The sequence below is a fragment of the Serinus canaria genome, chromosome 1 (genome assembly GCF_022539315.1).
Source record: "Serinus canaria isolate serCan28SL12 chromosome 1, serCan2020, whole genome shotgun sequence".
NCBI classification, from domain to species: Eukaryota; Metazoa; Chordata; class Aves; order Passeriformes; family Fringillidae; genus Serinus; species Serinus canaria.
In genome coordinates this window covers 4,978,961-5,003,268 of record NC_066313.1, presented here as the reverse complement: position 1 = coordinate 5,003,268, position 24,308 = coordinate 4,978,961, and the positions used below count along the sequence as shown (strand labels likewise).

The window sequence follows — 24,308 nt, the reverse complement described above, 5'->3', positions numbered from 1 at the left end:
AGCATAACCCAAATGTGAGGAAAACCCTCCCAAAACCTGTGCCCAGCGTAGACAGAGGAGGATACAGCCACTATCAGGAAGGGGCTGCTCAGCCAGGAGGAGGGAGGGCCCGTTCGTCCGCGGGAAATGCTGTCAGCGCTTTTTTTCAAAAAAACCAGTTCGTTTCATGCCCCTGTTTCACTTTCGAGTACGAGGGCTCAGCCCGGCTCTCTTGAGGGCAGCCCCGAAAATGAAAGCCAGCCAGCCTCTCCGCCTGCGCCGAACCGAGTCCGCCGGGGCTGCCGAGGAGAGCCCGGGGAGCTGGCAGGGAGGGCCCGGCGGGGCTGCCGAGGAGAGCCCGGAGAGCTGGCAGGGAGAGCCCGGCGGGGCTGCCGAGGAGAGCCCGGGGGGCTGGCAGGGAGGGCCCGGCGAGGCTGCCGAGGAGGAGCCGTGCCCGGTGACACCGCCCCGGGAGGCCGCGGAAGGACGGGCCGAGAGGAGCGGCCCGGGCCGGGTTACACAGGCCGCGCCCAGGGCTGCGGAGGCCGAACCGCGCCCCATGGAGCGGGGCGGGTTCCCGTGCGCTGCTCGGAGTCTGCGGGGAGCGGTGGGCATGCTGGCCGGGCTGGCGGCGGTCGGCGGGCTCGCTGTGTGAGTAGCCGCGGGTCGGGAGCGGCCCGGGGCCCGGCTGAGGCGGGGCCGACGGCTTTCGTCGCTTCTGCTTCTGGCCAGCGAAAAGGAGAATCAGGGCCTGAGCTGCGGAGGGTTCCTGGGGGAGGGCGTGGTTGGTTCTTCATGGCTGAAGTACCTGCGGGGTGGGGGCGCTGCCTGTGTGAGCAGCCGCTGTTGTAGCCTGCCCGAGGAGCAGGGACAGGTGTCACTGTCACCTCAAAGCTAAGCAGGCCAGCCAAACCTTACCCCTTACTTTTGTACCCCTAAGAGTCAGCCTCACCTTACCCCAGGGTACAAAGCCGCTGGGTGCTGATGTGAGCTTGCTCATGCACTCAGAAAGGTGGAGAACATGGCTGTGGTCACATATCCTGCACATGGTTCAGCAGTCCTGCCCTGGGTTTTTGGCCTTTGAGCTGGTCCATATCCTGCTGGCAGGATATGCAGCTTTATCCTGCCAGCATCCCAGCAGGACATCTCCAGGTGCCCCTGGCCCAGGGCTGGGCTGCCCAGGAGGTGCCACTCACCACATTAGGTGCACAGTAGGTGCACAGGGTCCATGTGCGTTGAAGAAATACATCCTCTGAGTGTGGCAGGCTGGGTATCCAGCCTGCTGGAGCTTAGCAGAACAAGCCCATACTGAAATGGGAATGATTTAATTCTCATTCTCCTTATCTTTTTTCTTTCTCATAGTATCTTCTACACTCAAGTAGCTGCGGGACAAAAAATGTGTCCTAAGGGGGTGGAAAACTACGTGGCGTCCATGGTGCTGAGTGCAGTTGGTGACACGGTGGCATATTACAACGGGAGGTGGGAGTTCCAGAAGAGTGGCCCAGTCATCCACAAGGAGCTGGCAGACATGGGGGGACTGGCCAACATCAGCCTCCAGGGCTGGATAGTCAGTGATGATACCGTGATGCACTTGGCCACGGCCGAAGCCCTGGTAGCAGCTGGGAAAAACCCAACATTACCACATCTCTACACTCTGCTTGCAAGGAACTACAAGGAGTGTATGAATGACATGAAGGGCAGAGCTCCAGGTAACCCCTCCATCCTGTGTCTGCGTAGAGCTGTGCTGTTGCTCATGTCTCTCCTGCAGCTCAGAGCTGGGGCTGGCCCCGGCTCTGCTTTGGGCTGTTTACTGTATTTCATGTAAAGGAAAAGTTTGCCACACTCAGTACCTGTTTCAGGATGAGCTACAGAGAACAGAACAAGGCAAGCTGAAGTGGTTTGGGCTTCTCTGAACTAGATGAAAAAGATGCTGTTTTGTTCACATTTACAAAACATTCTTATGGGTGTGTTTGAGGGCTAGCCTGAGCTCAGGAAGGGTGATAGCTTTTGAACTTGGGATTTCTACATTCAGTGGCTAAAAAATTCACATTCAACTACTGTAATGCACACCCTGAGATGTACCCCAGAGAATTAATACAGAACTTCTCTTCATAAACACAACAAATTACATGTAAAATATATTTAAGGGCATAAAGATCCTTGCTTGGAATAATTACACTTATTAAACCCAAAGTCTGCTTGTGGCTAGCTCTGCATGCCTGATTTCTGCACCAGGACAGTCAGGCCAATCTTTTTTGAACGCTGTACTTCCATCATCTCTCTTTTCTCTGCATAGACACATTGGTGTTGAGTTTCTGTCACAAGCAGTGGGCCAGGCAGTACTCAGGAAGGGCACCTTGACAGGCTACAGTAGCCAAGACATACAACATATTCCTGTGGTTCCTAACTCACCCAGCCCTCCTGACCCAGCTCTTCCCCGAGGATTCCATCAGTCTCTGTGCTCATGGCCCAGGCTCTTCTGGATGCTTGGATTGCATTTACATTGGAGCTGCTTAAGCTGGGCCTCTAATTTGACCAGCACAGGAGGCGTGAAGTATCCAGGAGACACTCAAATTCAGCAGTCCTGTGCAAAGTTTATACATTGTAATTGTATGTATGCTTAGATGTGCTTATTTGGAGTGACCAGAGTATGTCAAGAGTCTTCTGTCTTGACATTAAACATGGGAAAGGCCAAATCTTGCCACTGAGCATAGTGTATTGGAGCTGTGCATTTCCAAAATAAACCAGGTTGGAAACCTGAACAGGAATTTATTCTGCTTACCTTTCCACAGTGGGCTCCTGTCCTTGTGTAAAGAACTAAGTGGCCTAATTAATAAAATATTTAGGAAGGAGTAATGATGCTTGTCAGGACAGCTGAAGCTGGCAGATCAAACTTCCAAGAGATTCACAGCAGTTTTGGTGAAGCAGCATAGTTTAGTTCCCCCAGCCAAGATGGACTAAGCAGGGCTGCCAGTGAGACAGCACCTGGAAGGATTTTCACTCTCTAACCTTGGTGACTAAAGCCTAAGATGAAAAGGAGAAGAACTTAAAATTTAAATATCTAAGTATAATATCTAAGAATAACAGGACACCTACTGCATTCCTTCTGTGACTAAACTGAGCTGCAATATGCCCAAAGAAGTTCCTTTTCCTGGAAGTGATGAATTTGAAAGCAAACTTGCTATGGACATTAAGAGGAGTGACAAGGAAAGGTCAGATAATCTATGTTAAAAAAGAAATACACATTGTTTAGTGGGTCCAAAGACAATTAAAAATTTTGCAATCAGAATTGCTCCTGCTGCAGGTACAGGAAAGGCATTCAGCTCTGAGAGTTTAAATCCTGACCCTTAGTAGTTCAATTCCCACTGAAGGGAATACCTAATCCATACCCTGAAAAACTGTCTGGAGTCTCCATGCCATAATGATAAGTTCTAATGATAAAAGCTGCATGCCAATAACTTCTTTTGGCAGTTCAGAATAAGTGGATTTTAACTGAGAACATAACCCAAGGTGGTGCTCTTCTGACCTAAGTACTCACCAGGGAATTGCAGCCCTGAAGGCTGAGAATGGAAAGTTGCTGTTGGAACTTTTGCCCAACACAGAGGAGATTTCCTTAGAACAGTGGGGGAAAGTCACATTGATGGCTCACATGAGGCAGTCCAGACCTGAAAACCCAAAACTGCAGTAACAAAGGGATTCCCACAAGGTTCTGAGTCACAGGACAGCCACAGCAGGGTCCCTCAGGGATGCAGCCCCAGGAGAGAACTCTGGGGGCAGTAATTCAACGACAAGGTAATCCCTACATCCACTACTGTGATTTGTGATGTGCCACAGCCCAAATTCATTGTTCCTTGCAGATTACAAACCCAGTGAATTAAGCAACACAAGCACAGACGTACTTCTTTTTTCATGGTACAACTAAAGCACTTCTTCAGGAAACCTTCTGCTTCAAAATTGTCTTTTGGTCCTAGTCCTCCCCCTTTGGAATTATTTACCACTGCATGGTTTGTTTAACTCATCTTTTTTTATGTGTACTGATCAATCCCAAACAGCTGTTACCTGAAGGGTCTAGGTAAGTGGAATGAAAGCCTATCCCAAAAATTGAGTCCAGCTGTTCTTGAAACTTTTGCAGGTTGCCCTAATTCACATGCCACTTCTTCCTTGTATTTCTTCTTTCCTTAGACCAGTACCATGCTTAGGATACTTTTAATTTCCTGTTGTTAGTGCAAAGGATTCCTAACCTGCATGTAAAGGATTTCCAAAACAATTTGCTAATTCAAAAACTCCTTACAGCAGTTTTTGTAAAACCTATTTTTTTAAAAAAAAGACCTGATGTGATTTCATCTTAGTCTTCCTAAATTGGCTTTCAAATGTTTTAGTATTTTAAGTGTTTAAAAGTGTGAGGGATACTACTTGTAATACTTCATAAATTATAAGTCTTAGCTGTCATACACTGGTTTGTTTTACACAATTTTTTCCACTTGCAAGTTATCAGTAGTCATTTCCTAAAATAATATGCACAGCCTTAAAGCTGCAAGCAAATTGTATTGCAAAATAACCAGTCTTTCTTTCCATTTAAAGCCTTGTCATCTTCCTTTTTATTCCAGCTACAATTAGTGCAAGTACAATCTCACTTTTTATCAAGCACTGAGGTGTGTGGTCTCAGCCTGCCCAGACAGGTCCTGAAGAAATGTTTTTTCTCGAAGTTTCAGCAAGAGTAATCTTTGCTTTTGTTATGCAGATTTTGATGATAAGCTACCTTAGTCCCTGTGCTCCCCCCCCTTCCCCTTGCTTTCCTGGAAGAAGTTCTCTTTTACCAGAATATACAAATAAAGTAGTAGAAACAGCTTTTTAAAAACGTGGCTTTGTTTCACAGGTTCATTTTAATGCCCTGTTACAGGTCATTGGGTACAATGCTTGGTATGCTGAGATTTTTAGAAAAATGCCTCAATTTTCTGTTAGTCATCATGAAGTTGGAAATTATGCTGCCGTGTATCAAAATTAACAATTTTGATACACGGCAGCCAGCACTGAATTAGTAAAGTACATGAAATTTAGAGGCATGGACATGTTCCCACACTGAGATGTGAGGACTCCATTCTAAATGCAAACTCACCGACACTTCAGTTAGAGGTTGGTTGTGACCAGTCCCAGTAGAGTTAAAAGACACTTGGCTCAGCATGTGACATTATTCCTGACAGTGGCCAGCTGTTATTTTTAGCCTATGTCCAGAAGGCGGTCTTAAAGCTGTGCATGGATTTGGAGGTATTTCAGTTACAAGGGGGTTGTAAATGCAGGTAAAACAGGCTGCCATAAACCAAACCCTACTGCCAAATGTGTACTTGTAAGTGCAGAAGCCAAGAGCTCTGCAGGGGACTCAGTGCAGTACCTGGCTGTGATGAGCAAGGTCACAGATCATGGTGACTGAGTTGCACCAAAGTGAGGTGAATTTGCTTGACCAGGCTTCTTCCTTGCTACTGTTTTATTTTGTTTGACTTCCAAAGTAACAGCACCTGCAAGTTCCTCAGCTACCCATACCAGTGAGGGAACAGAGTGTAGGAGCAACAGTCTAGTTTTGGGGGTGTGGTAACACCCAGCTGCTGCTGTTACCCTGTGTGTCTGAGAGAGGACTCAGCACACTGGGGTTAGTCTGTTGAGTCCACCTTTGTCAGTGTCCAGCACATTAAAACTTAAATGAAGCTGCTTGAAACCTGCCTTGATTTACCTTCCTGCTGGAAAAGAAGTATTTACAATTGGGCCAGAAGAGAAGACTAGGAGAAAAAGAAGCAAGGTAGAAGAGAATCAAAGATAATTCAATGTTCCAAACCTGTTTCTTCTTTACACACAAGCATTTGTGCTTAGCTCTCAAAACATTTCACTGTCTTGGCTGGGGAAGCTGGCTGGGCTCTGAAATTAGGGTGTGTTTTCTTTGTCCTATGAATATGCTGGACTAACAAGTGTTAGTCTGAAGAAGCAGCTCTGGAAGAAGCAGAGTAATTTCTTTAAAAAGTAAATAGCAGAAATATGAAAGAGATGGAGGTGAGATTGCCTCATTTCTTGTAGTCTTTCTGAAGTTACCCTTTAGTGCCAGTGTTTGGAGATGACCTAGTGAGCTGGACAAAGCTTTGGTCTCACCTAGTACAGCTGCTCTTCAGCTTATGAAAGAGGAGTACAGTAGAACCAGTCATGCAGACCACATTGAGGTGAGACAGGTGCTATACCCAAGGCTTTCTGACAAACTTAAACTGCAGCAAGGGAGAGCTGGAAAACATTTTCTATCAGTAAATTTTCTATTAGTGAGGCAAATGAGGACCTTGTGGGGTCTCTGCCTTTAGAAGTCCTGTGAAAAAGCAGTTACCTAGACTGGCCTAGTGTCAGAGATCCTACAAACCTTTCTGTTTACAGAGAGAGAAATATCCAGGTATATGTGTATCTATCTATTAGTATATATGTTTTCTTAGGTAACACAAAATGTAAATATAAACAATGTCAATAAATGAGCAATGAAGTGTTTCCTACCCCCTAGACCTTTTAATTGTTTTCATAAACAAAAATTATCAGGTCTGCTGAGGAGGATGCGGAATGCTCCAGCAGATCAAGGCAGGGATATGTATGTGAGCAGATGGCTTATGTTTTTAAAAGGAAGCTCAAATCCCTTACACAGAGCAATGCTTTCTTTTCCACTGTCTGACTGTCTTCCCCCAAGCTACCTCCTGCTGATGTTTTTGTTTCTTCCTTCTCTCGGGCTCTGTGGTCCTGTCTCCAGGTACCATGTCTGTGGAAAGCACCATGAAGCTGGATCCAGGGCGGCCGGATGGTTGGCGGATCCCCTTCAGCCCGCGGGCAGGGGGCTGTGGGGCTGCCATGCGCGCCATGTGCATCGGGCTGCGCTTCTACCAGCCCACCCAGCTGGACACCCTGGTCAAAGTCAGCATCGAGAGCGGCCGCATGACCCACCACCACCCCACCGGCTACCTGGGGGCCCTGGCCTCAGCACTCTTCACTGCTTATGCGGTGAACAGCGTGCCCCCCGTGGCCTGGGGGAAGGGGCTGATGGAGGTACTGCCACTGGCAAAAGCCTACGTGCAGGAATCCGGCTTCTTTGTGAAGGAGAACATGGAGCAATGGTGAGCTGCATTCCCTGCACTGCCATTTCTTAATGCCCTTGTACCACAGGGTGAGCTCTGCTTATACTTAAGTTTCAGTAATCACATTATGGCAGACTCCTATGGCAGCACACACCTGGCACAGGATCAAAACAGTTCAGAGTACCTTAACTTGGGGGGGAAAAAAGAGGTGGGTTGTGTTTGGGTCAAGTACTTGTGACCATTTTTTGAATCCATTATGAAGTAGGTAGACTTGTCATCTCATGCAACTGTGATTTTATGAAAGATGGCAAGCAGAGCTGCAGAACAGCATCAAGCTTAGGGCTGAGCTCAGTTTGAAAGTTACAACCAAATCTGCATATTCACTGCACCTCTGTGTGCAGGGGCACACACAGAGGTAGAGCTGCTCTGAATTTGGAGGATGACTCAGTTCTCACTCTTAGCCTTTGAATTCTGCAGGTGCTGGGCTGCCTTCTCCCATGTGACTGGAGAGAGGGGAAATCTAACTCACTGAAACTTGTCCTTGTGCCTCTTACTGTAAATCATGTCCCTAGTTTTGACAGATGGGGGCCGCCTGCCATTTTGCTGAGCTCTCGCTCCGGGCTCTTGACGTGGCGCGTTTTCCGCTGGCTGGCGCCTGCGTGATGCTCGGCTGCGTGCTGCTGCCCTGGGACAACTTACAGCCATTCCATCCCGTCCTGTTTGGCAGGTATTACTTCGAAGAGAAGTGGAAAAAATACCTGGAGGAGAGAGGCATCTCGGACGGGGTCTCGTCGCCCAAATTCCCGCCCAAGTACGGCGTGGAAGAGAGAGACTCATTCTACACCTCGCTCAGCTACAGCGGCTGGGGGGGCAGCAGCGGGCACGACGCGCCCATGATCGCCTACGACGCCCTGCTGGGCGCAGGGGACTCCTGGACCGAGCTGGCTCACCGCGCCTTCTTCCATGGGGGGGACAGCGACTCCACGGCTGCCATCGCCGCCAGCTGGTGGGGCGTCATTCATGCCTTCAAGGGGGTTCCCCCCTCCCTCTACGCCCACCTGGAGTACAAGGACCGCCTGGAGAAGGTAGCCAAGGACTTGTACAGCATACTCTAGGCAGGAGATGGCAGGGTACCCCACAGGCACACTTACCCGTGCTCTCTCGCTTGGTTTGCAGCACTGCCAGATTAAATCTCGAGAATGTAAGCCAGAGCCAGACCTGCCTTTTCTCTGCGTGCTGGCTTCAGTGGGGAGGCCACATCGGTGCTAATTTGGGGCTGGTGGTTTGATGGGAACACACAGTGGTCCCCCAAGACACCCCTCCTGCGCTGCAGGGTGGCTGCACATCGTCTGGTCCTCAAGAGGAGCAGGAGCACCCACAGCAGCACTGATGGTCCTGCTGCAGCAGCAGGACAGGCAGCAAACCCCACTCAGACCTCCCCAAACCAGCATCCTCCCCCTGCAAGGGGAGCAGGGAGCACAAGCAAGTAGCCCATTGTGTCTGGGGACAACAGAGCTTATAAAATTATTTTAGCAGAGGATGTTTTTTGTTTCAAATGAATGTGGAAAAAAACCCCAAACCTGACCTTAAAGCTGTGTGAGCAGCACATTTTACCCAATTCCACACCACTCCTGCAATACAGGTAGGAGTGGTGCTACATGCTGCTTCCCTATTTCAGTGAATATGGGAGAATTCAAGACTCCTGACCAAATCCTTTCTTAAGGCAAAAGTGGGTAAGGAGAATTAAACAGGTTGCATTGTACATCATCTTCTGTAGTGAACTATATTCTGCTTTCATCAAGGTTACTAAAAGTAATTTGCTTAACATTTGCTATGCATAATTCTATTAAAGTAAGGTTTTTCTTCAAATCCAGACTATGACACAGCAAAGTACTTTTACTGTTTTCAGAACAATTTCAAAACCAGTGTGTTCAATAAAAAGTCCTAAGAGGCCTCTGTTAAATGTTCTATTCTGTTATGGCATGGGTTGAGGGTTGGATGGCGTATGAAATCAGAGGTGCCAGGTGTTTGCAAGCTCCAGCTGCAAAAGAGAGGAGATTTGCTACCAGTGGGAGAAAAGTTATTGCATCAAGGAGTAGGGGCAGAGGGAGAGGGTTCCCAAGAGAAGGGCCTCAGCACACCTTTATGCTGTGAGTGCACATAAAGGCATAAAAAAAGCCCAGATCTGACAACAACCAGCAGCAATAGGATTCACAATTTCAACACAGTTTACTACAGCTCTCAGGTGTGTTGTATAAAACATGTTTTAGTGCAACATAGTACAAAGTTTTTGTTGGTTTTTTTTCACTTTTTTTCTTTTTTTAAAAATCCCAAACATTTTTCCACATCATGCATGGATAGGTATCTCTCTTTCTTCTCGGGTTTGTTACAGAAAGTTACTGCAGAGAGAGTGGTTTGAAAAGCTTTGTGTTAAAACTCATTACAGGAAGAGGCTGCCTTATAAAAACTGAGAGAAGTTTGAGACTGGGCAACACACTGCCAGAGCAATGGAGAAATGTCACCAGCAAGGTACATTCAGGGACCACTGTGGGAGCCACTTCCCAGGAAAGCCTGGGCCCTGTGGCAGGCCTCCAGGAGAGCCCTGCTCTGGGGCAGACAGACTGGCGAGGAGGAGCGTGGCTCAGGCGCAGAGCAGAGCTCTCCCAGGAAAGAACGGCTCCCCCTGACTTCATTCTCTCTTCTCCCTTAAAGCTGAAGTGAGTCATGGTTCCTGCCCAGGAGCAGTACATACAGGAGATAGTACAGTTAGGAAACAATACCAACTGGCTTGCAGCTGCAGCTGTTTGCACCTCAATTCTTCATTTCCATTCACTTCTCATCCCACTCCTCTCTTTGCAGACATCTTAGCCAGAAAGGGAAGACAAGTGTGCGGGTGCGTGATACATACAGATATAGGAATGTGATTGTATGCAAATGCTGGGGCCAGTAAGCAGTTACTTCTTGAAGAGGCAGACTTCACAGAGGGACGAGTGAAACTGGGGCTTCCCAGCAGAAGAAGAAACCAGTGCTCTTCTGGTAGAGGTGCAGAGGTGGCCAACTTCAAACACCTTAGCACGCGATGATCTGCAGCCACGTGGATCCTCTCCCAGACAGGAGTGAGGCTTCACAGTGCAGATCTCCTACCTGAAGCTTCACCACCTCTGAAACATCAAGGCATCAGGGTCTAACTGACTTAGTGCTACAGAGCATCTGCTGAGGTCCCCTCTGCTCCCAAAGAGCAGTCCGACCCTCCGGAGAGGACAACGGCTGTGGGTATGGCACCTCTCACACGTGAGGCAGGGGGGGTCTTGTGGCTGCACCTGTCCACCCCGGGTTGGCTTCAGCCATGCTGCAAAAAAAGAAATGGCCGGATTTGCCAGGAAGACATCAAGGAAGACAACAAAAGGCCATTTTTGGCAAACATTTTCTTCCGCCAGACGTAACGCTAATGGGGGAGGAGGCGGTTTCCTCCACAGGACAGGGCAGGGGTTCTTGGCATTAGTGGGTGCAGGAGGTCAGGTGCCCCACGTGGCGAGAGCCCTGGTTTGGTTCACAAGAGCCATATCTTTCACAGAAAGAACAGCATTTCCTGCCACAGCAACTCTTACAAGAGCAGGTGACGTTGCCAGGATGGGGAGCTTATGGAGAAATGGATTCTCTTCCTTAAGTCTCAGAAACAAATGGCAGATGCACATACTCGCAGGGGGAAGATTTCTCTTGGCCAAGGGGACAGGGAAATCCCCAGGGTGCAGATGTGCTGTCCACCCTTGTTTTGTCCAGGCTCACACTGGGGAGCAGGGCAGCCACAGGAAAACTCGTGACGCATGGTGGTTAACAGCACATCCCCACTACGTGGCATGTTTGCTACTGGGCTCCTTGGCTGAACATCCAGGGACTGTGAACCTGACCCATGGAGCTTCTCCTTTCCTCCTTCCTAGAGTCTTTACTTTGGTCATGTTGAAGCCTTCAGAGACTGGATTAAGCCTCCCAGTCCCAAATGACTGGGGCACAGAGGAGACCTGCCTCATCAGAGATGGCAGCATGGACACCAGGGAGGAGCATGACTCTGGTGAGACCGTACAAGGAACCTCTTTGCTACAACGTAGTCAGGGCTTTCAGGTGTCTTTCCTTTCCCCCATTCAGTTCCATGAGACAAACTAAACTGCTTTTGTCCTGAACGCAAGCACGCTCAGTATTCAGTCTCTCCAAGACCTGCGAACACTCCCAAAAGGTGAATTGTTCCCTCCTGAGAAAACAAGTAAGGTGGAGGCAAAAAGATGCTGAGGCTACAGCCAGTCTTTGAAATGGACCTCTTGATAGACAGCCTAGGTAACCCCTCTGGGGACAGACCTGGCTTTGTCTGTTTTGGAAGAAGGAGGAGCTAGCTCAGTGCACCTTGGGAAAAGATATCTTCTTCACTGTGGCACTGAGTCCAAGAAGGAAAACCAATCTTTTTTGGAAAACATGTATGTTTACTTCCAAAGAGATCATCCTAGGACCAAATACCCCCTGGGAACTCCACACTTTGTGGAGGGCAGGGAAAGTCTACAGTTGAGTGACCAAAAAATAAATGATAAAAAAGCAACAGCCCAAAAGACAGCAACTGATGTGAGTCAAATTAGTCCGAGAGGAACATCTGCTATGTACAGCAAGTGCCTCTGTCCATTGGGGTGAAGGGGGTATGTTCCCACAGGTGCTGGAAGAAGCCTTGGACCTTCCTGCTCCTGCTGGCTGGGCAGAGCTCAGCCACTGTGTTAGAGCACAGACACTGAAACAAATGAAACAAGAACAACAAACCCCACTGTGCTCCTCAGGGTTCCTGGTGTATCTCTACTTCTCTCCCTCTGTGCGTCCCTACAGGTGTCTCTGCCTCTTTAATCCATGGTTCCCGGGTGGATGCTGAGGACTGGTGGCTCGAGGCAAGTGGGAGAGTAGTTGAGGTGAGGCTCTTTGATCCACAGCAAGGGAACCCCATTCTTGCCCTCTGAGTTCTTGCTGGAGTTTCGACTCTTGAACCGCACCAGGAGGATGGTGATGATCAAGATGCCAAAGATGGGGAAGGGGTAGAAGAACACAAAGTAGAAGAGGGCATCATTGGAGCAGATGACAGACTGCAGCGTGGAGCCTGGAAAGAGACAAAGGGTGTTCACATTTCATGGTTTCTCTCTAATCAGGGCATGCAAACTTCCTCAGAAACATAGAAAACCAGATGCTCATTATTCTATGTCAAAGCAGGAGGTGGAGCTCTGGGAAAAATAACAGTTTTAGAACAGAAGAAAGTTCTAACATGGCATGTTTCAGCTTAATCCCTCCAAGAGTTTAATGAGTGATAGAGTCCTCTGTTATTGTTATATTTTTTGGAAAAAATTTTTTGTTTATGATTTTTTTGGGGGGAAGCTGAGAAGCTTCAGAAAAAAATGAAAATAATAATTATCTAATTATTTCCCCTGCATTTTACTACTTTAAAATGTAGCTAAAAATTGTTTATCCAACAAGCAGTTGTTTAATTAGTTTCACGTAAATTGTTTTAACTTAATGACCAATCGCCATCAAACTGTGTCAAAACTCTAAAAACAATCACGAATTTTCACATTCTTTATAACCTTCTGTAAGTATCCTTTCTCTATTATTTAATATAATTTTAGTATAACATTCTATAATATAATAAATATAATATAATACAATACAATACAATAAATACAATACAATACAATACAATACAATACAATACAATACAATATCAATACAATATAATATAATATAATATAATATAATATAATATAATATAATATAATATATTAACCTTCTAAAAACATAGAGTCAAATTCTCAATTCCTCCTTCGTCCTAAAAACCCCAAAAATACCACAATCCTCCCTGGTGGAGATTTTATAGTATTTCATAACCCCTTGAGCTGACTGGAAAAGTACCAGCACCACAGACCTGCCCCAGTCCCACTCATCACCTCTTCTCACCTGCATCCTGCACGTGCACAGCCACCATCCCCGACTCCTCCTGGGCCAGCCGGTACCAGACGCCGTTGGGATCTGCCAGCCACTCCTCCACTCGGCACGAGTAGTTGCCCGTGTCGGCACCGCCGGCCTGCAGCACCGTCAGCCGGAAAAGCACTGCCGAGAGCCTCTGGAAGCGCAGGCGGCCCTCCCAGCGACCAGCCTCGGGGCTGAAGATGGCATCAGGGCCCACACTCAGCACCGCTTCCCTCTCCTCCTCCTCCTCCTCGCCCTCCTCCGCGTGGTTGCCCGCCTCCTTGGCCCGCAGGCTGTACCACGTCACTGCAAAGTGGGACTCGGGGCTGGAGCGGGACAGGATGCTGCAGTCCAGCGGGAAGGACTCCTTCTCCTGCACCGTGAGGTTGGCGGTGGCTGTGTCCACCTGCAAGGTGGGATCTGAGATGACAAAAATCAAGAGGTGAGTACTGAGCTATCATCAAAACTATCATACTGTGATGACTGGTGCTGGGCATGATCCAAGCAAAACCCAAATCTCGATGCAGCCTGCCAAGACTCACAGGGACCTCTGAGGCCAACACTGCAGGCACAGTATCCTCAGCTCACCATGCACCATCTGGCACAGGGTCAAACAGGTGCTGGCTGCAAGCACCATCCTACCCCTGCCCATCCTCACTCCAACTAAGGGATGAGAGGAGAAAGCTGCTGCAGCTCATCCAGACATGCTATGTGTCAGGATACCAAGGTTTGGTGCATGTGCTGAGGAGCCATGTGCTATTCCTCCCCAGCTACTGCTGCAAAGAACATTGCACTTCCTGCTTTTTATTTCTTTGAGAGTGCTCAAAGGACTTGAAAATCATTATGACAGAAGACCTTTTCCAGCAGCTTGGAAAGTCCTTTAGGTAAGAGGTTCCTCCACAGAGATGGTCTCAACACTGATGCAGCAAGGATGCTCCAAAAGTCTTCCTCATTTTTTTTCCTCTAGTGCTTGCTGCAAGGCTAAAGAGATGTTTTTACCTAACTGAGACACAGTGGTCAGAACTCAAGATGAGTTGATTAAAGACTGACTTCAAGAGCAATTAACATTTGGTTTAGTCATTTTGCCAGGGAGCACATACTCCAGGGATCACAATCAGTCTGGATCTAAGTTTTCATTTAAAGATTAAAAAGCCCTTTCCAAAGTGGGAGCTGAGCAGGAAGGGCAAGTTGATAGCCCACCGAAGAGAGAGGCACTTTCTTCTCCAGTGAGGAGAGCTGGGCAAGCCCTCCCTTGTGCAGACCCTGAATGTCTCTCATGAGGGGGCTACTGTCCCTCAGCTCTCATCAGCCACAGAGCTGCTGTGCCCAGTGGGCTTCTCATTACAGCACCTGCCCAACACTATTTAAATGGTCTCGTGAGGAAAACCTCAATTAAGGCCAGAGCTCTTCAGGCTATAAGTAATATGAGTATTTGCAGTTCACACCTTCGCACAGAAGACTCCTGAGCAGAAACAGGAATGAGTTAAGTCATGCAATTTTGGGCACTATGAAGGTAAAAAGGAGGAAGGGAAGGAAATAGCTTGTCAAAACTAACACAAAGCCTCCCTCACCTTTAGCGGGTTAAACAGAAAGAGGAGAACTGATGTCTGAAGGTGCTGAGAGCTTTCCCCCCCTTGCTGATGATTATAGCCCTGACAGATGAGGCTGGAGATCCTCACTAATGAGACATGAGTCACAAGCACAGTTAGTCATTTTGTTAAGTACTGACTGCTATGAAACAAAAACAAACAACAACAAAGCACTTCTAGAAAAAAAAAATCTTCAATTAGTGAACTCCCAACTCCCTCTCTTCTTCCCACTTCACATTCTTCTGCAATTCAAGAGGAGCCTCAGAGATTTTTCCTGCTGTTCATTATCCCCTCCATCAGGGCTGGCAATTATCACACTGGATGGAGAGCTGTACTGACAACCCAGCACAGCACAGGGATTGCCTGGGGAGGTCTCTCTGCTCAAGCCACTTTGGCCAGCAAAACTTCCCAAGTAAAGATGTGGCAGATGAGAGCTCTACTGTCCCCGTCTCCCCCTCCACAGTACAAATGTCTGCCAGGAATGACCACTAAAATCTTTCCAGAACCTCATGCTTTTGCCAGCTCTGCTGCACAGTTACAAAGCTGACATCTTGCTGGAATGAGCAGGCATGAAGCACTGCAGAACATGCAGAGAGTGGTTGCTTTAGAAGCTGGAAAGTACTCAGTGAAGGAGGATTGTACTGTTATTTGTCCTACAGCCTTTAAGACAGACATTTAATCTTGAGTCATATGCCTCAAAACGTAGGGAATTTGCGTTTTCCAAGGTAAACTGACTTTGCATTTTATCTGTTGTTAAAACAGGCAAAACTTAGCACAGTACTCTGAGAACCTGCTTTTAAAGGTTCAGGAGTCTATCAGTGCTGGTCAGTCTTAAGAACCACCTTTTGGGAGCTCAGGAGCAGGCAGCTCCACTGTGTCAAGCAACGCTGGCTGAACAGCAACTCCTTGTGGAGCTCAAGAGGAGAAAGAAATTGTATGATCTCTAGAAACAAGGCTCTGCAGGAAGATTACAGAGCTGTAGTTCACATATGCAGGCAGAAGAGACAAATGTCAAAGCTCAGCTAGAGTTCAAATTGGTCAGTGTTGTGTCAGCACTTTTTAAAAGCTGTTAATAGCAAGATGATGTCTGATACCTGTTGAAGATAGTTACCTATTTAATAGGGATGAAGAAAATGCAGAGGCATTCAACTTTTTTCTGCCTCAGTCTTTAATAATACTGATAGACTTTGGGCTGCCCAGTCCCATGAATCAGAGGACCATGAGTGCAGGAACAGTAACTTTTCCATCTGCAGACTCTGAAATTGTGAGAGATCAGCTGTGTCAGCCAAGTGTCCACAAGTCCACAGGGCCTGATGGGACTCACCAGGTGTTATGGCAGGGCTCCTCCTGAACATATCCAAGGGCCCTGGGAGTCTGGGGAAGTGCTTTTTGGCTGGAAGCTGGCCAGTATATATTCCAATTTATAAGAAGGATATGAGAGAAGACCCAGGAAACTACAGACCTGTTAGTCTAACCTGAGTTCCTGGAAAAACTACGGAGAAGATTATTCTGAGTACTGAAAGGCATTCAAAGAACCATGCAGTCATCAGACACAGCCAACATGGCTTCACAGAGGGGGAAGTCTGGTTAAATAATTTAATATTCTAGTTTCACCTGCTCTGTCAGTGGATGAAGGGAAGGCAGCGAATGCAGTTTTTCAATTTCAGTAAGGCTTTTCATATTGTCCCTCACAGCACCCTTCCAGCTGTGGGATGGGGGGCATTCATGGTGCACTGCCTGAAGAACTGGCTGAAGGGCAGAGTTCAAAGGGATACAGTGAATGGGGCTACTTTCTGGCTTGCAACTGGTCACCAGTGGTGTTCCTCAGGGTTCAATTTCAAGGCCAGTGCTGTTCAATATATTTATCAAAGATGTGAATAGAGGAGTTGAATGCACCATTAGCTAATTTCCTGACAATACCAAACTGGGAGGTGCTGCTGATTCTCTTGAGGGACAAGAGGCCTTACAAAGTGATCTAGACAGATTGGAGCTCTGGACTTTAATTTATGGAATGGAATTTAACAAGTTGAACTGACTGGATTTTACACCTAGATCCAAGTAACACCACACAAAAGTAGAACTGGGAGAGGAGTTGCTAGAGAGCAGCCCTGCAGAAAGGGATCTGGGGGTGCTGGTTGATAGCAAGCTCAGTAAGAGTCAGCAGTGTGCCTCCACTGCCCTCTTCTCATGAAAGGACCTTGCCCCTGGGGCACACACCTGGGAAGAACAGGTAGCTTCTTCCATCCTATTTACAAACAAAATGTGACTAAAATCAGGAGCCCACCTTATTCAATCTGCCAAAAGTGTTGAAAAAAAAGTAATTGTAGACGCAGTGACAAAATGCCAAGCCCATCTAGCTGTATTTGCAGAACTTGTTCTACACACTTTCCAGAAAAGCATGAGTGCAATCAAGAAGACAGGGGAAAAGGAATCAGTGTGGTCCGTCCTGTGCTCCTGCCTTGAGCCTGGACCCACTGTCACTGACAGACAGACGGTGATTCGTGTCTGCCCAAGAGGGGGCAGATGGCCCCAGATCCCACTGACCTGGCTGCTTGACTGTGAGGGTGCTGAGCCCGGAGAGCTCCTCTGCACGCTTGTACCAGCGGTCGCTGGGGTCGAGCAGCCACTCCTCCACGCGGCAGCCGTATGCCCCGCTGTCGCGCACGGTGGAGTTCTGGATGGAGAGCAGGAAGAGCCCGGGGGCCGGGCTCTCCAGGTGCAGCCGGCTCCGCAGGTCGCCCAGCGCCGCCGGCTCCCCGTAGTGCAGCGTGCTCTGCCGGCTCAGCCAGGCCACCACCTCCTTGTCGGCGCGGCCCGGCCGCCACACGGACCACTCCACCGAGAGCTGGGATGAGGGGCTGCTCCGGTTCTTCACCAGGCACTCCAGGGTCACCCACTCGTTCTCCAGCACTGTGATGTTCTTGTGCGTCTGGCTGACCTGCAGGCGGTTATCTACGGGAAAAGCCCGTTAGAAATGCAATGTGACCAAAGGCTGCAAGGGTCCTTTGTCACCCTACAAGCTTTTCCTGCATGGCCACAATCCTGGGATGTGATGAAAGAAATAAGGAAGTAGAGGAAAAAATGGTGGAGAAAGGAAAGGAAAGGACAAAAAAAAAAAAAATAGAGGAGGAGAAGAAAATAAGGCTTGTGTTTTTTAGGGTCTTCTGAAAATTTCAAGCGAGTCACCAACAATGACCTATTCAGTGCAGGGAATTGGAAACCCACAATCTCTCAGGAGGACCTGGGAGGTCCTAAGTGTACAGAGACCTAATGAAGGGAGATCAGACCTAACTCTTTTCTTGTTCTCCTCCTGGGATGAGGCAGTAGCCTCATCACACCCCAACCAGTAAGCCCCCTGTTGTGGAAAAAGGAAAAAAACAAGCAAAGTAGACAACAGGCAGCTGATTGCAGGGAAGCCCCGCTGCAAAACAAGAAGTGGCATGAGGGCAAAGTCACACGCAGTGTTTTGCTGCCTCGGGAATGTCCCTGGTTTGTGCTCCACAACTTCATTGATACGCGGGGAGGGTGACTGGAATCAGGTCTTTAATGTGAAATGACGTGTCCAACTCTCCTAAATCCCTCACAATTCTTTCCAGGGCCAGCCTGGACTTCCCTGGTTACCACTGCTGCAGCAAGCAAGAAGCACTGTACTTCCCACAGAGAGGGAGGGGACAGTCACAGCCCCCCATCCCTGACCACCCCTCAGCCATCTTGGGACTCTGCAGACAGAAATGAGGAGCTGGCACTGGCAAGCAAGCCATGCTCTGCTGTGCTTTCTGTGTGGGTGACCAGGCAAAGCTGCACTGGGGACCATATCCAACATCCAACATCCCTCTTGCACCCTTGTCCACAGAGCTTGTGTCTGGACAGCCAAATCCAGACACAGAAAATGCTCTAAATGCCCTACTCCAGCCCTGATATCCAGCTGCATCCATCCTGCCTGAGGGATTTTATCTTGCAGACACAGGCAGCTGGAGCAAGCAAGGACAAGGCAGGCTTCTTCATGAAGTACCAATGCTCTGGACAGTACTTGCCTCCCTGCCTCTCCCCTCTGCCCCAGCTTGTGGGGGCTGTATTTAGCTCCTCCACCAGCTCACCTTGATCAGTGTAATCCACTGCCACAGAAACCACCCACAGAGCAGATTTCTCCTTTCCTGGCAGCCAGCTCCCTACCTCATTAAACATTATTCCCATCTCATGTGCAAAGGGAAAAGACACAAGGCTCCCTGTGCCTGCCAGGACACAGGCACAGAGTAAAATTAAACTGTGTGCAAGACATAAAATTGCTTTCCCAGACATGTACACACGCAGGGGTTCTCTCTCAGTAAGTCGCTAGCTGACACTCTTGCTACATGATGCTCTCAAGGATAATGAAACCTGGCTGGATGCAGTGGCCCTATAGACTATGGGGGATGGATAACCTTCAGTGAGGACACTGAAAGGCTCAGCCTGGAGGGTCAGGAGTTACCTCAAAGGAGGGAAAACCCTCCTTCCACACAGAGATGTGCAGGCATGAGGATGCAAGGACAGGGTGGCAATCTCACAGGCCATGCCAAGAGGACCCCACCTGGCTGCTTGACGGTGACCTCGGTCCGCCCCGACACCTCCTCCGCCAGCTTGTACCAGGCGTGGTTGGGGCTGAGCAGCCACTCCTCCACGTGGCAGTAGTAGCTGCCGCTGTCCCGCACCTCTGCCCGCTGCACCGTCAGGCTGAAGAGCCCGCCCGAGGCGGAGCGCTCGAACTGCAGCCGGCCCCGCAGCCCCTCCTCCTCAGCATAGGTGCCGTACTCGAAGGCCGAGCTGTGCGTGGTCTTCAGGATGAGCTTCCCATCAGCATCCGAGGGCTTGTGCACGTACCACAGCACGGCGAAGTGGGAGTCAGGGCTGGTCTGGGACTTCACCGAGCAGTTCAGAGGGATGGGCCGGTTCTCCACCAAAGTGATGCTGCGCTTCGACTTGCTCACCTGCAGCTTGGTCACTACGAGGGGGAATGGAGAAGCATGGAGAGAGGTGGGTCATTAACACAGGAAAGAAATTCACCAGATTTGGGGTGGACCAGAGAATGCCCTCTTGCTTGGGTCCCATATGCCTTTAAGACATTTAGATATTCTACCAAATCTCTCCTTTCAACCCCTATCTACTCCTGGATCCTCCCACTGTGTCTCTCAGCAAGAGAGGCTGCTTTTTCACAGTCTGACCTTTAAAAGACTTTTTAATTCATAGTGGTCTAAGGCACCAGGCTTAGTAAGATGACTACACCCAAACTCAGTGGTTTTTCTCATGGTGAAATCATATCACTTGTACCTGAGGGCAATGAGCTGTTGACCAGTTCCAGAGAAAACCACTTCTGAGAAAGCAAATTAAATGAGACCCCACTGCTGTCACATGCCAGCCATCTCAGTGAGATGTATCCCACAGACACGCAATAGCTAGGGGAGGAAGTGCAGGCACAACTGGAAAAGAAGGAAGAGTACCAGACTGGAAGGAATCAGCAAGGAGCAAGCTCTGCTCCCACAGCCAGGAGATCTGGCTCCAACTCCACCACAAACTGCACAGCCTAGGACAAGCCAGAGGCTCATCACCTCTCCTGGCTTCCCAAGCACAAGTGCAGTTTCCATGCTGTAGTTAAGCAGTCCCACAGTGTTGAGGATGATGCAGTAGAATCATTAGCTCTACTTCCTGTAAGGAGAGACACACAGATTCCCAATTCCTCTCTCCCTGTACAAACACAAGACAGAGCCTCTGCTGCAGTATGTGCTCACACTGTGCTTGTCAGCCCAGCCCTGAGCCAGGGCATTCCTGTTGGCAGGGGAGGACACAAGGCGCCCTCCTGTGACACTTGTGCTTGATGTGCCCTGGAGTCCCTACCAGCCACAGACAGGGGAGAGGGGCAGCTCCCACCCAGCCAGACACATCACTCTTCCCCAGCAGCTCTGCTACCATGGGCCTCCCCTCCTTCACCTCTCCTCACACCCCTGTTCCCTTCTGAAAGGAGTAATGCTGCCTTGGGTACAAGAGTGCATGGATACAAGTGGCAGGACGAAAGTGTGGCACCACAGGCACAAACAACTGAAGGCTGCCAGGGGACCTCTGCCCATCCACATCCTGGAAACACATCCCACGCATCCTGTGTTTGTGACGAAGCAATGTTGTCTTCTCTCCCTCACCAAGGCATGGGCTCCTTGCTTTGCATCATGCTTTGCTTCCAGCTTCCCTTGGGCACCAGGGCCTCGGATGCCTGTCGGCACAAGTGATGAGTGACAGTGCCCAGGGAGAGGATGAGCACAAACAACTTCAAATGGGAGGAACTCCCACCACAGCAAGGCTTTCTGTGCTATCACATCTGAGATAGGCATCCTGGTATCGCATCAGACATTTCCCTGGAGCCTGGATTGCCTGTGGATTTAATCAGTATGCTAATAAAGACTGTGTGCCTGCTGCCTGTGGTATGGCATGGAGACACTGGAGGAAGGAAAGGAGGGAAACTGTCCTTGTTTTTCCTCTCTAGGGACTTCAACCTAATGGAAAGAGTCAGTGTCACCCTCTTGTATTTCTGCCATACCCCAGACACATTCCTTCCCCTTTGTTTCACTCCAGGACAAGAGCCTTAGCCACCACACCCACCCTCACCCCACCTTTTCGGCTCACCATTGGTTAAGAATGGTTATTTCAAGCATTAATCAATCTTCCAAGTCCCTAGGAGTGAACCAATAAAGGAGAAGGTGGTTCTCAGCAGTTTCCTTTCTCCCCCAGCCCCCTTTCCAAACAGTTTATTTTTAATTGGTACTGGATTATTTTCTGCAACTGTTACTATGGAAACCTTTGTTACTATAGCAACTGTGTATGTTAAGTCAGTAGCCCTATATCTATTAAAATGCAGTATAAACACACATGCTGTGTGTGGTGGGTTGCTCAGTATCAACACACACACACACACACACACACACACACACACACACACACACACACACACACACACACACACACACACACAAAGCCAGGGTACACACAGACCAGAGCTGCTGAGAGGCAAGCACCTCTCTCTCACAGTGCTCTTCCCACATCGTGGCACCTCCAGGAGATGAAATGAGGATGGCTGACACTGAGTAATTCTAATCTTAGTGTTTGGGGCAACAGACCTACCTTGTACATGACAGATGTATTCCAATGAAGCAGAGAGGGCTTGTTCCCAGACCATAACCACAGTAATTGTCACTGTGTACAAACAACATGAACCCCTGAGGTCATCCAAGGAGTCTTAGATGGCCCCTCAGCAGCTTTCCCTGCTCGCATGCAACCTTTGAGAGCAATGGGGAAACAATCTTACTAACTCTGGCAAAAATGAGATGGTAAATTTCACACACCACCCCCCTTCCAAGCCATCCTTGGCAGCCACTGCAGCCAGCAGTCAGGAATTTGCCCACACTTGCACTGAGTCCCCAAGATATTGATGAGGTAGTGCTTCTACAGCTGCTACCAGCTGGAGCAGCAAGCCCTGGCAGGGAATCACAGGTCTTCTCTTTGCCAGACTATACTCTTGCAGAGGTTCAAAACACTGTGCACGAAGTTTCCTCTAGATTAGAGGTATCAGTGATATGTAATGACATCCCTGCCAATGCACTTTTCATCAGACATGAATTATTTTCCTAAGGGAGGCACACTGCAGAAGAGGCAAGTGCAGGTTCTGTTTCCCTCCCACAAAATTAGAGAGGACATTTTCAGTCTTTTCCAATTTTGTGAATGCCAAATGCTTCCGCATCCTGGGGCTGCTTCCTGCATAGTACACAGGCACCCATCTATTCTTCATTACCTTTTACAGATCCTACAGTAGTGATTCAAAGTTTCTATGGACCACAGGCTGATAACAACTAAGTTGGATATGCTGTGGCACACAGGTTACCTTGGGGCAGCTTCACCCTCGAGAAAGATCCTGGTTAGGACATGGGAAGGTTTGGGGGGTAACTCACACTTCTGCTCTCCCACAGAAGATGGGGTTGACCATCAGCCACTATTGACAGATACACAAACAAATCCACAAAGCTCATTTTGCACTTGGGATAAATTATTTAAAAAGGGGAAAACAGATAATACTGAAGTTGGTGGTCCAGGGTAATGGGAATGGCACAATACAACGCCAGGGAGTCCATCCATCTCTTCCCATTCTGGTGGTAAGCCTATTTCAGTGCAAACTGAGTCTCTCCATGCCATGTGCAGCTTGCCAGGTCACATCTAGAGATGCTCTCATGTCATGGAAATGGTGCACCAGTGAGGTTGCAAGAAGTCTGACACCCCAGGCACCCAGCCAGCGAAATCTCACCCTACTGACAAGGGGAAAACTCCCTTTCCTGGCTTGAGGATTTGCCTGGGCAGAGAGCCAGGAAAGGGCTTGGCCTTCAAAGGCTGAGTTGATCCGCTGTGCCCCAGGGGCTGGGCTTTTGCTGAGGCAGGGCAGGGCTGCTCCAGCTCAGTGTCAGGCAGCAGAGGTGGTGGGCACAGCAGTGTGAACAGACACAGTTACCCAGCATTTTCTGCTGGCTGTCAAGAGGCTGATGTTCGCTTAACAGCCTCCCAAACATCTGCTCTGTGAGAGGAACAGGTGCCTGCATCTAGGTGAAGTTATTATGCATATCATCTGCATACCATAATCCTGTTGCCACAATGTCTCCTGGCTCCCTGGAGAGTGCCAGTAAAGAGGATATTGTACCTTAATGTACTGTAATTGGCCCTACATATGCTATTAAGGCTTTCAATTTACACTGGCACTAACAAGTCATGGTTAGAAACCTCTTCGTTTTTTTATCATTACCTCAAGATGCCTGTGGCAGCTTCTGGTTCTCAGAGCTTGCACCTGGGGCTGGGACCTCAGGTCAGACACACCTTACAACCACAGCAAGCTATGACACAGACACACCTTACAACCACAGCAAGCTATGACACAGCCAGATCCTCTACAAGCTGATATGTAGTAGATGTTTTCTCCACACCATCAAGCAAGCAATCAGTCTCCTCAAGCTGAGCATGTGGTAAGCACAGTTACACAAATATTTGGAGGAAGGGAGGGCAGTCATCAGAGGAGGAGGACGGAGACAGTGATGTGATTCATGGTTTTTCTGCTGACTTGCTGCCTCTTGGCTCCCTCCCCTCTGTTTCCTCATCATAAAGCTGGGGTTACAACACTTACCTTTGGTAAAGCACTTTGCAACCTGTACCTAAAAATGCTGTGATAAGAAGATGCCCTGTCTCAAACACCTTACATCATTTTGCCTTGTAGGCAGCAAGAAAACACAACAGCAGGAGCTTACTTCCCACCTGGGAGCCACGATTACCAAGTCCTGGGAATGGCAGTCTTTAATTGCAGCTGAAGATGTGTTGATTTCCTCAAACAGCCCCACACAAAACCCTAGAATGTTGCTCCTGCAGCAAAGGAGGAGGGGGCCATCCACTGGGGAAGCAGTGGATGAACCAGCAGCTGTGGCACAAAAGGGTGGGCAGGAGGATGGCCACCACATCCCAGAGAATCCCCAGAAAGCCCTGTCATGACAGCAGGGAGGTCGTGTCCCACTTTGGAGGTTACTACTCACTGGGGAGAGCTCCTCCAGAGAACACTTTTGCTTGGAAAGAACTGATGAAATGTTGCAGAAAGTTTTCCGGGGAAACGTCCTAATTT

At 48.8% G+C, this 24,308-nt stretch overlaps 2 protein-coding genes across 4 annotated transcripts in view; one reads left to right on the top strand and one right to left on the bottom strand.

Annotated features, from left to right (window-relative positions):
* The first annotated feature begins 200 nt into the window (after positions 1 to 200).
* On the top strand, positions 201 to 9,020 carry ADPRH (ADP-ribosylarginine hydrolase). Its single transcript, XM_030234069.2, has 4 exons — positions 201 to 630; positions 1,342 to 1,688; positions 6,746 to 7,106; positions 7,795 to 9,020. The coding sequence occupies exons 1-4, from the start codon at positions 230 to 232 to the stop codon at positions 8,180 to 8,182; spliced, it is 1,497 nt and encodes a 498-aa protein (XP_030089929.2). The 5' UTR covers positions 201 to 229; the 3' UTR covers positions 8,183 to 9,020.
* Positions 9,021 to 9,277: 257 nt separating this feature from the next.
* Positions 9,278 to 24,308, bottom strand: part of IGSF3 (immunoglobulin superfamily member 3) — a 94,605-nt gene continuing 79,574 nt past the window's right edge. For 2 of the 3 annotated variants that reach the window (XM_050985414.1, XM_050985333.1), the window contains 4 exons: positions 19,209 to 19,619; positions 17,186 to 17,593; positions 13,041 to 13,472; positions 9,278 to 12,192 (listed from right to left, as the gene is read on the bottom strand). In XM_050985414.1, the coding sequence (XP_050841371.1) occupies positions 11,942 to 12,192; positions 13,041 to 13,472; positions 17,186 to 17,593; positions 19,209 to 19,619 (1,502 nt within the window). In that variant the 3' untranslated portion in view covers positions 9,278 to 11,941. The remainder of the gene's footprint in view (positions 12,193 to 13,040; positions 13,473 to 17,185; positions 17,594 to 19,208; positions 19,620 to 24,308) is intronic. The other variant, XR_007780157.1, reaches the window with a different exon arrangement.

Coding starts and splice junctions, on each gene's coding strand:
- ADPRH (XM_030234069.2), top strand. CDS start 230: ATGAAAGCCAGCCAGCCTCTCCGCCTGCGCCGAACCGAGTCCGCCGGG. Junction 631..1,341: donor GCGGTCGGCGGGCTCGCTGT/GTGAGTAGCCGC, acceptor TCTTTCTCATAG/TATCTTCTACACTCAAGTAG. Junction 1,689..6,745: donor CATGAAGGGCAGAGCTCCAG/GTAACCCCTCCA, acceptor TCCTGTCTCCAG/GTACCATGTCTGTGGAAAGC.